The 11,519-nt window shown below is 43.6% G+C and overlaps 1 protein-coding gene across 1 annotated transcript in view; it reads right to left on the bottom strand.

Moving 5' to 3' along the window:
* Positions 1-330: 330 nt before the first annotated feature.
* The window catches only part of CCNB3 (cyclin B3), a 49,020-nt gene continuing 37,831 nt past the window's right edge, over positions 331-11,519 (bottom strand). Inside the window, 5 exon segments of the mRNA NM_001005763.1 lie at positions 331-617; positions 842-972; positions 4,243-4,392; positions 5,189-5,344; positions 8,968-9,105. Of these exon segments, the coding sequence (NP_001005763.1) occupies positions 545-617; positions 842-972; positions 4,243-4,392; positions 5,189-5,344; positions 8,968-9,105 (648 nt within the window). The 3' untranslated portion in view covers positions 331-544.

Genomic DNA, 11,519 nt, shown 5'->3' with positions numbered 1-11,519 from the left:
CCTGATATACGGACCAAGGGTATTAGCCCACACTCCCAGCTGCCCCAGATCTGAACACTGAGGCCTGTCTGCCCAGTAGGGCTCTATCTCTTCGAACTGGGCACCAAGGTCCCCCCGCCACCAAAGGATCCTCCTTATACAGACTCATCCTTCAATTCACACCCTAATTCAATTCTTCTTCTCATGAAGAGAAAGTCTCTCAACCAGAGAAGGAAATTGGATAACTTAGATCCTTGAGGCACAGGGTAAAAAACATCCCTGGGCTATGCATGGAGCTCCTGAACAATAAGAGGGGAGGGGAACCATTTTAACAACAAACATTAATTTTTTTATTAAATTTCACTTAAATACTATAATAATTTCTTTTCTTTCATAAAAAACTTAAATATTTATAAGATTATCAATATGAGAAAAGACAAATAAAAGAGTAAAAATAAAGAACAGTGATCAAAAGAGAAATTCAAAGAGAATAAATAACAGCTTATTTAAATGCCTGACTGGACCTGGTGGTTGCTGCCAGAGTGCCAGATCCTCAGCCTCAGAATTAGCAGTAGTTCAAAATCTCCTCTAGCTTCAACATGTCCAAGGGAGGAATTTTGGTGACTTCGAAGAAGACCCTGCAAAAGAAAGAGGGGGGTGTGCTTAGTGTAAAATAGGCCAAAGAAAAGAGACTCCATGGAACAAGTGGGACACAAGGCTCTTGTTTTCCTATCTTGGTTTAACCCAAAAGCAGAAAGTAAGGTGAACAGTACTGAATCTTTCTTTTTCCTTACATGAGGCTAGTCTGCGCCTCCCCCATGGCTGAGCACAAACCCATCCTCAACTGGAGCTTGGTACTTACTGGTGAGAATACTTGGAATACACAGTCTTGAGCTTATTGGAAGGACGCAATGTCAGCAGGATGTTTAGCTGCTTGACCAAGGGGTGAAGATCAGAGGTCTTATAGCCACTGTAATACTCCAGGGCAGGAACCTGGAAGAAGCAACACGAACAGTGACTTTCACCACAGGAAGCAGATCCTTCCTCCGTCTCTACTATCCCAAGTCCAAACTCTTCCTATACATGGTACAGGCAGAGAAGAAAGTCAAGCATTTCAAAAACACATACAGCACAAGTATAGAGCACCCTCCTAGAAGACTTGGCTCTAGCTGCAAACTAATGGTATGGCTACCCATATGTATGTAGGTACCATAGTACCAGCTGGATATTAGCCCTGGTTGTAGGTATTCATGTAAGCTGAAATCCACTAAATAATCTAAGGAACACAACTGACTTTGTAATTTACTCACTCTCAGGTCAAGAGCCAATGGCCAGGCAAACCTCAAAACAAACTTAAGATCCCAAGTCAACAGACAACAGGAATTGAAGGCAGCTCCTCTTCTCAAGCTCTAAGAGTTATCATTCCATGCATTTATTTTCTCATTCAGTCTTAAGGGCACCTATTATGGGGCAGAAATGATACAGCAGAATGTTTGAGAGCAAAGGCTCCAGGGGCAAATGGCTTGGGTTCAAATTTTAGCTCCACCAACAGCATGGGGTTGAGCCCATTATTAACTTCTTGGTGCCCCAGTTTCCCTCTATGCCAAATGGGGATAATTATAGTAATGGCATCATAGGATTAAATGAGTTAAGGTATGCAAGGCACACAGAACAGAGCCTAGCACAAAATAAGTACCCAAACAATGCTAGCTAGGATTATTATTATTACCAAGCCCTGTGCGTATAGGCTGCTGTGAATACAAAGATGACTAAGGCCCCTTCCCCTTTAAGGAATATGTAGTGAGGGAGACAGACATGCGCACAGAGAATTACAGAATGTGTGGGAAGGTCTACGATGGAAGTGCAAGCCCAAATGTCTACCTGAAATTGGGAATGAGAGTTAACAAGCCCACCAGTTTGGATCCCTTCATCTTTTACATGCCCCCTTAGACACTTCTACAGGAATCCCAGTGTTCTACCAGGTATTGTTTAGAATTCACTGCCATAGGTAAAGGGTAATCTTTGGCAGGCTGAGCAGGGGAGTAACACATGGGGTAACATATTATATTGGGTGTGTCAAATAAGATTAATGGCCCCATTGTCACCGCACAGCAGGCCCCAAGTGCTTCATCTTAAGTATTATGAAAGCCTACTCACTGGTGTTCCCACTTTTATACTAACTCTCATTTAATTCACCTCTTATACTGCTATACCAGTGCTATTTCCAAAACACACAAAGACAAGGTCACTCCCCTGCCTCAAAACCTTCCAATGCCTTAATATAAAGTAGGTCTCTCTACTCGGCATCAAAGATCTCTCACAATCTGACTACACTATACCATACTGGTCTCATCTCTCACCACTCCCTATTAATATACCCTCTGCTCTATCTATAGGAAGTGTCACATTCTGCCCCCCAATACATCACATTCCTCTCATTGCCTTCACATCTTGTCAATTATCATTCCCTCTACCTAAAATGTCTTCTCTTACAGGTTCCTATACATCTTTCAAGACCCAACTCAAAAGTCACCTCCTCTGTGAAGCCCTTCTTATCTATAGAAGCAGTACACATATAGCATAGAGGACTATGGGGTCATACTACTGGGTTCAGATTGGGACTGACACTTAGCCAATACTGTCTGGCACAACCATGTCAAGTATTAAAACACAGAAATATTTCTACAAGTAGTTTGCTGCCCTGAGTCTCTTAGTTGTTCCCCTGAGAACCTATCACATTTCCCTAGGATCCAAAGATCAAAGCCTGGCACAGCATGGGGCGTCTAGGGCTAGAGTTCCAAAGCTGTGGCCACATCAATTCTGATTATACGATAGGCATACAATTTAAACACTACTCCTAATCCCCAAAGACTAGCTCTGCCTCTCATTAGCAAAATATGGGAAGTTATTTCTTATTTGTAAAGTAGGAGTAATAGTACTGATCTTATAAAGATTAAATGAGTTAATACACAGGGTGCTTAGATCACTGTCTAAGCACTGAATAAATGCTAGCCATTTTTTCCCTTTTCATTATCATCACTGCGATTGACTGAATGCTTTCCCTGTCCCAAGACACTTCAGTATGACTTGTCCAAGTTCACACAACTGTTGATAGGAGTCTTTCTCGGTACACAGAGGTTTTCCCAACAGTAGTGGCTGCTGGATTTCTAGGCTGGAGTGAGTTTTATTTGCACTGGGGAAGGAGGCTTTAGGGGCCTTCCTCTTCAGAGAAGACCACTATACTATACCTCTGAGTTGCCCATTATACACATGGACATTTGCTTTCACAACTTTGTTCTCCGGTACTGTGTTTCTCAAATTCTGTTCCAATGAGCTCTCTTGGGGGGAGTGGGGGGGGGGCAACTTTGCTGGGAGGACTGCAAGGGGCAGGGGCAAAATGGGGTCAGGTAAGAAGGCAGCCCATCCCACTGCCTACTGCAACCAGAATTATTCCATAGTCATCTGTTTTCTGATACTGGACTTTCAAGTAAGCTTTTTTAGGAACAAAGCTTTACTGTGACTAAGAAAAATAAAATTATTAAAAACCATTGCTGTAAAAACCCTTCAGGCAGCCAGGCTCCTAACACGTTGAGATGTCAAAGAATTTATAACTATGGGTACATGCCAATTTTATCACCAAGCTTCCCATGACCCTAACTTTACACCTTTCTCCTGAATTTACCCTGTGTTTTCTTGCTTTTAACTGAAGTACTGGTAACATACAATACTACATTAGTTTCAGGTGTATAACATAGTGATTCAGCATTTATATACATTACAAAATGTGCTCGCCATAAGTGTAGTCAACATCTGTCACCATACAACATTATAATGTTACTGACTATACTACCTATGCTGTACTTTGTGTCCCCAAGACATACTTACTTTGTAACCAGAAATTTATACCTTTTAATGCTCTTCAACTATTTCACCCATTCCTCTACCTCCTCTTCTCACCAGTTTGTTCTCCATATTTATGAATCTGTATCTGTTTTTTTGTTTTAGATCCCACATATAAGTGACATAAAACAGTATTTGCCTTTCTCTAACATATTTCACATAGTATAATACCTTCTAGGTCCATCCATGTTGTCACAAATGGTAAGATTTTATTCTTTTTTATAGCTAAGTAATATTCCTCTGTGTGTGTGTGTGTGTGTGTGTGTGTATACCACATCTTTATTCATTCATCTATCAATCCACACTTAGGTTGCTGACTCTGTGCTTTTAAATCTCTACCCCATGCCCCCAAAAAGTGTTTACCCAGTATCTGAGCTTCATCATGTAGAGGGCCAGGAGGAAGGAGCCAGCAGCTAGCTTGGAAGCCCTCTCCTGGACATAGTCGTATTCTTGCAGAGTCATCTCACAGATGAAGCGGGACAAAGTCAGTGTCTTCATGCTGGCATGCAGACACTAAAGGTAGCAAGAAGACTGGCTCAGCAATCAATTCAGAAAAGCAGCACCAAGCAGAAGATCCCCTGTACTCACACTCTCCAGTTATCCCACACCTCAGGCCTAAATTTACCTCTCCAGCTACCATGATTCACATTAAGGACCCCACCCCCCGAAGCACAGAACCTTTAGGCCGGGGATTCTGAAATTGGCCAATAGGATTTCCTACCTTTAGAGTTTTTAACCAAATTATCCATTGTCCTTGCGGTACCCTCCCCCACCTCCTCTTTCTTTGCAAGTGATCCTTTGAAGAGCCAAAGCCCAACTGTAACTTTGCATGTGGCTCCACCCTAGAAATATCACATGCTTCAAAGGAATTTTCCTTTTCTTGTTTGAATCTTTTTTTAAAAATGATAACCTATAACACATACGTAGAGAAAAGTACACCCATGTACTTGTAGAATACATAATTATAAAGTGACCTCCCCTGTAACCAATACTCAGATGAAGGAAGAGAACCTTACCAGCATCTCCCCCAAACTTCCCACATGTCCCTTCCTACCAAAGAATCTTCTCCGCACCCCCCCCCATGCTGCCTTCACCTCAGAACTTAAAGACACACCAGGAAAATCTTCTATTTTGTTCCCCCTCACACACACTTCATAAAGATTATCAATCTAGGAAGCTGGATTGAAGAAGAAATTCCCCTGCCCCCACGTTGCCCCTTACTCCTTTCCTACCACTCACACAGCCACTCTGGGTATGGAGGGGACTAACCCAGTAGTGGGAGAATAAGGATGTACCTCCTCCCTCTTACCCTAGCATATCTGCGCAAGAAATGATAGGCGATGGGAATGTTGATATCAAATTTAAGAGTTTGCAGGATGCTGATTTCCATGCTGAGCATCTCATGTCGCTGATAAATATCATCACAGATATATAGGAAGTCATCCACACAAGGTGGGCAGGGCTCCTAGGGGTGGAGAGGAGAGATAGTCATAATCAGGCAAAAGGCCACTCCACTCTGCCTTGAGATAAAAGGCAGTGGGGGAGAGAAGCAAAAGATAGGAGGCAATAACATTTCCCAGCATAAACCTTCAGGGTAGCTCTGAGAGCAAAATTCTGGTTAATTTGAGTGGCCCATCTGAAAAACAAAATCAGAGACATAGGAGAGATCTTCCCCACATTTGCACCACTGGAGACAGAATAGGGCTTTTGGGGGTAGATTTTCACACTGTTAGAAGTGGCATAATATGGCATAGGAACCGGTAGCAATGATCAGTCTTTTTTTTTTTTTAAGATTTTAGTTATTTATTCACAAGAGACACACACACACACAGAGACAGAGACACAGGCAGAGGGAGAAGCAGGCTCCATGCAGGGAGCCCAACGTGGGACTCGATCCCAGGATTCCAGGATCACGCCCTGGGCCAAAGGCAGGCTCTAAACCACTGAGCCACCCAGGGATCCCAATGATCAGTCTTTTAATGAGTGAAATTCTGAAACAGGAAATCTAAGACTTACTCTGGGGGAACGGAGGAAAGACGGCCACAGAAAGCAGAGCTAGAGATGGAAAATAAGCCTGCACTCTGTTTCCCAGTCTAAAAAATGAATAGGGATGTTTGGGAAGGGGCATTACTGAGGTAGCAGGCAGTGAGAGACAGGCAGACAGGCACTAAAAGCCTAAGCAGAGACTGAGGACTGAAGAAGGTGGGAGGATACGCTTGCGGGCTACATTGGGAAGATCCAGACCAGGCCAAGGGTCAGAACAACCCCCATCTGGGAAGCACTTTGATATGCCCTGCCTTCTGCAGGTTTGAATCTTGGTTTGGGGAAGAAGACTAGTAAGCAGGAAGACCGCTGAATCTCTTATCCAGCTCCATCTAACTGTCCACCCCAACATTCTTCCCATGCCTTTCTCTGTCTATTTTGTGATCTCAGACTAGACCAACTCTCTAGTTTTGCAGACAAGAAGACTGAGGCACAGAAAGAGGGAGCCAATTGCTCCAGTTCACACAGCAACATATCAAAAACACTAGGGCAAGAAAACTCTCCCTTTCTTTGCCTGACTCACCAGTGGTTCCTTCCTCTCTTCTCTTCTCATAACATTTTCATACTTCCCTTTGCAGAAGTGTTTCTGTACTTGTCAATCCTGTGAAGGGAAGACCCCTTCTCCAAAAAACAGTGGGGGCCCTTCACTCTGATAACCAGAACAGGGGTACTTCTGGTTCCCAGATTTGCTAAGAAGTACCTCTTTGCACTCTGCTCCTCCTTCTGCTGTTGGCCAAGGACCCTCAACTTCTTTTTAACCCCCATGAAGCTGAGGCATGGAGTATTTAGTACCTTAGTACTTAGTACCTTGTGATAAGCCACAAGGATGGCCCTAGGTAGGAGGAGGAAATAGGAGAGAAAAAAGGAAGGAGTGAGGGAAGGAGAGAAAGGAATGAACCAGGGAGTGAGTGATCAGGCAAGGAAATGAGCCAGAGGGGAAGCAGCAAAGGAGGGGAGCAAGGGAGAGAGTGAGAGAAGAGTAAGGGAGAAAGGGAGGGAGGAGGCTAGTGAGGGAAGAAGGGACAGAGGGAGGGAAGTAAGTCAGGGAAGACAGGGAAAAAGAGAGATGGAAAGAGGATAGAAGGGAGCAAGTGATAACAGGTGGGAGGAAGTGAACACTGGAGAGGTAGCTATCAAGAGGGGGAGCTTGGAGGGAGCAGACAGTGAGGGGGAGCCAGGGAGCAAGTTAGTAGGGAAGGAAGTGAATCCCATAGGGAAACAGTGAGGAAAGAAGCAAGGGAAGGAGGGAGGAGAGAAGAAACAAGAGAAGAAGGAGAGGAGAGAAGGAAGGTGGGAGGCAGCTAGAATTAGAGGGAGTCATGGTGCCAGGGTACTAGGAAGCAAGTGTGGGAGGTAGAGAGGGAAGGAGCATGTGCAGAAGGGAGAGAAAGGATGAACAGAAAAGGGAGGATGGAGAGGATGGAAGGGGGAAGTAAAAGAGGGGAAGGGAGTGCAGCATGAAAGGACTGAGGTGGGGAGTGAGGAGAGATGGGACAGAGGGAAGAGAGCAAAGGCAGGGAGAAGGGGAAGAAAGAAGTAAAGGAGGGAGGGGGAGGTAGGAGGAAGAGGATGGAATGGGATAGAGTGAGGGAGGGTGGTAGAAGGAGGTGGCAGGAACAGAGACACAGGAGGAGGAGTGGATAGAGTAAGGATGGGAGGAGGGGAGGGGAAAACCAGTGGCGGGGGGGAGATACAACAAGGAGGAAACAGAGTTTGTAGTGAATGAGTGCACAAGGCAAGGATGGAAGAATGAAGGGAGGGATGACAGAGGGGCTGAGAGAAGGCTAGAAAAAAGAATGGAGTTAGGGAGCAAGGGTGGAAGTGAAGCAAGAGCTACAAGAAAGGGAGGGAGAGAGGGAGACAAGTAAGAAGCAAATGAGGGGGGACTGGAATGAGGGAGGGAGGTAAGGACCTAGGTAGTGAGTGAGGGAGTGAAGAAGGGAGGGAGGCAAGAATTTAAGGATAAAATGGGGGGGGGGCAAGTGAGGGAGCACAAAAAACCCCCACAGTTCTAAAGCTCTCTGAATTCAGTAAAAGTTGCTACCTCTCTGCTTCTAAACCCTAAGGTTTCATACCAGTAGCCTATCTATGGAAAAATCACAGCTGAGCAAGATCATTTAGCATCTGAGGAAGAGGGGAAAAATAAGAGAAATTAGATGGATTACGGTTATGAAAGAAAGGCCAGCAGGGTACCTTGGTGGCTCAGTCGGTTAGGCGGCCAACTCCTGATTTTAGTTCAGGTCATGATCTGGGGATCCTGGGATCAAGCCCTGTTCAATGGGGAGTCTGCTTCGGGATTCTAGCTCTCCCTCTGCCCCTCCTTCCACTCTCTTCCTCTCTCTAAGGTGAATGGATAAATGTTAGAAAGAGTAAAAGAATGAAAGAATGAAAAGAATGAAAAGAAAGAAAGAAAGAAAGAAAGAAAGAAAGAAAGAAAGAAAGAAAGAAAGAAAGAAGAAGGAAGAAAGAAAGACAGCCACTTTCTTTTATATGATACTTTAAATATAACTATTTCATCTGAACTCACTACCATCTGTAGGAGGCCGTGTTCTCTTAAATGTTGCCAGCACCCAGGTTTGGAACTGCTTTCTTATATATGCAGTTCAAGATCCCACTAGGTGGAAATGAAGTTGGTTGAAAGAAAAAGAAATGCAGGGTGGGCAGAGAATTGTGGATCAGGAGGAAGATTTACAAAGAACAATGTATTTAACTAGGTGCATGCCCACCTACACACATCTTCAAAGAAGAATGAAAGAACCCTGCAGTCATCAGGAAACAAATATACCACCACTGCCACCCAAAACCAGTGCCTCTGCTAAGAAAGACACAAAAAAAGGTAGGAAATATTATTTGTGGGTATATATATGTAATTATACACACACACAGGTGCATATATATGCAAATGTAAATGCATGTGTGTAGATACATGTATGGGATACATACACACATATATGTACATATATACACACATATATACATACATATATATTGGACTTGGATAGAAACCGGATTAATTTTCTCCAGGCTCTGTGAACTCAGACTCACCTCAAATTTTGCTGCAATCAGAAACGCAGTGGAACCAAGGAGTTGTAGCTTATCCCTCTTGCATATTACCTCCATAAGGTAGTGATCCACCAGTTTTACTGCCAAGTACAGGGTCTCGTGACTCATCTCAAAGGTCATCTGGAGGAATACACAAACAGGAATCTGCCATACCGTCCCCCCCGCCCCCAATGTCACATCCAATAGATAGAACTACCTGGTCTGTGGCATTGAGGACAGTAGAACTACCAGACCTGGCCAGCTGAGACTCAGCTCTGAATGTGGGAACTGCTTCAGCTAGATGCCTGGCTAGATCTCCTGTGCCTTTGAGGACGCTGGCATTATCCATCCCTACACATTTAGGTAGATGACCAGTCTTATAAATCAGAGAGAGATGCTCTGCCTTCTCTTTGAGCACCTTGGGTGAACACACCCTCTTCCCTTGAGCTACAATACTTAGGTTCTTGCTCTCCCCATTTGCTACTACATTATACAGTGAACTCCCCCAAAGAGATTATGTCATTTACCTCTAAAAAACAGAGACCTGTTTATTATTCGTTTACTAGTGTCTCTTCCCAAATAGATATGCTATTAGAAGATACGGATTGGGAGAAAGGACCAATAGCACCATTTGGAAGTGAGCTGAGGGAGAAGCCAGAATGAGATTAAAGCATTAGTAGTATAATCCTCCTTCCCTTTTTTCTCTTCTCTATCCTTACCTTGGCTTTGCCAACTCCAAGAAACCACCTCCTGTAATTCTAGACCCAGTGTTAGTTCTGGCCTATATGGCACTATTGTGCATATTAGGGAAAAAAGTGACTTCTTTGGGTGAATGCAGCCCTGCAGGCACAAATTTTATTAAGTAAACTATACCTTTATATGAATTAGCAAAAGGTGCCCTGCCTCAAGGCAGAGCAGCTCCACGGCCAGAATGTACAGCTTGACAAATGGTATGAGCTAGATTCCATCATCCACTTTTGTCTTGCCTAGAAACCTTGTGTAGACACAATCTGCATTACACACAAGGGTCCTACCCAAACCTCAGTAATGCATCTTCCTCTCAATCCCTTAGGTTCTTAGATTCAAGAGCAACAAAATTACACTAACCCAACACTTCAACCAATGCAGGAATCTTCTCTTTAATGTCTCCCCCAAATACTGTTCAGTTCCTGCTATAGAACCTCCAAATACAGCTGAATCTGTCTTTGAATGGTTTTAATGGAAAATTCTTCCTTATACTGAGTTGAAATCACCTTCCGGGTAAAATTTGCTTACTTCATTGGGCCTCCTTTTATATAGGCTATGCTTATTGACCGAAGCCTAGATGTTCAAAAAGTAGGTCAGTAAGAAGCATCAGAGGAATGGATGTATATTTGCATAGGTGAATGATTATCAGAAGATGGCTGAAGACATGAGGTCAGCAACAGATGCATTGAATTTCTGAATAACAGAAACACTAAGAAGCTGTTCTTAGTGTTCCTGAGATATGGCTTTGAATTTTCTCAGAAATCCTTATCAGTATCATCCTTATCAGTTTCCTATTGCAATGTAATAAATTACCACATACAGAGTGGCTTAAAACAATACATATTCATTATCTCACAGATCTCAAGGTCAAAAGTCCAAAATGAGACTCACTGGACTAAAAAAACAAAAATTGAGGTGTTCACAGGGCTGTGTTTCTTTCTAGAGGTTCCAGTAGAAAAATCCTTCTAACTTCCACAATCTGCCCACATTCCTTGGTTTGTGGTCCCTTCCATCCCCCAAGGCCAGCAATGGCCAGTTGAGTCTTTCTCACACTGAAATTACTCTCTGCCTCCCTCTTCCACATTTAAGAACCTTTGTAATTATATTTGGTCCACTTGGATAATCCAGGATAATCACCCTATCTTTTTTTTTTAAGATCTTATTTATTTATTCATGAGACACACACACACAGAAAAGCAGAGACACAGGCAGAGGGAGGCCCCATGCAGGGAGCCCGATGTGAGACCCGATCTAGGGACCCCAGGATCACACCCTGGGCCAAAGGCAGGTGCTAAACCACTGAGCCACCAAGGGATCTCCATAATCACCCTATCTTAAATTTAGCTGTTTACAATCTTTTTTTTTTAATTTTTTTATTTATTCATGATAGGCACACAGTGAGAGAGAGAGAGGCAGAGACACAGGCAGAGGGAGAAGCAGGCTCCATGCACCGGGAGCCCGATGCAGGACTCGATCCCGGATCTCCAGGATCGCGCCCCGGGGCCAAAGGCAGGTGCCAAACCGCTGCGCCACCCAGGGATCCCAGCTGTTTACAATCTTATTTCCATATTCTATCTTAATTTCCCTTTGCCATGTAAAGTAACATTCTAAGTTCTAGGAATTAGGACGTGAACATATTATTCTGCCTATCACATCTTCCAAAGGAATGTCCTAAGAAAGAGATGGAGAGAGTTCATGCAGATGAAGGGTAATGATTACCATCTTAAGTATCAAGAAATTGAGGTCAAATAATTACCCAAAAAAGACAATAAGAATGGAAAGTAGCAGTTCTCCAAGGATGATAACCT

Source organism: Canis lupus, chromosome X (assembly GCF_011100685.1).
Source record: "Canis lupus familiaris isolate Mischka breed German Shepherd chromosome X, alternate assembly UU_Cfam_GSD_1.0, whole genome shotgun sequence".
NCBI classification, from domain to species: domain Eukaryota; kingdom Metazoa; phylum Chordata; class Mammalia; order Carnivora; family Canidae; genus Canis; species Canis lupus.
The sequence above is the reverse complement of the archived record's forward strand: the minus strand, read 5'-3'. Positions and strand labels throughout refer to the sequence as shown.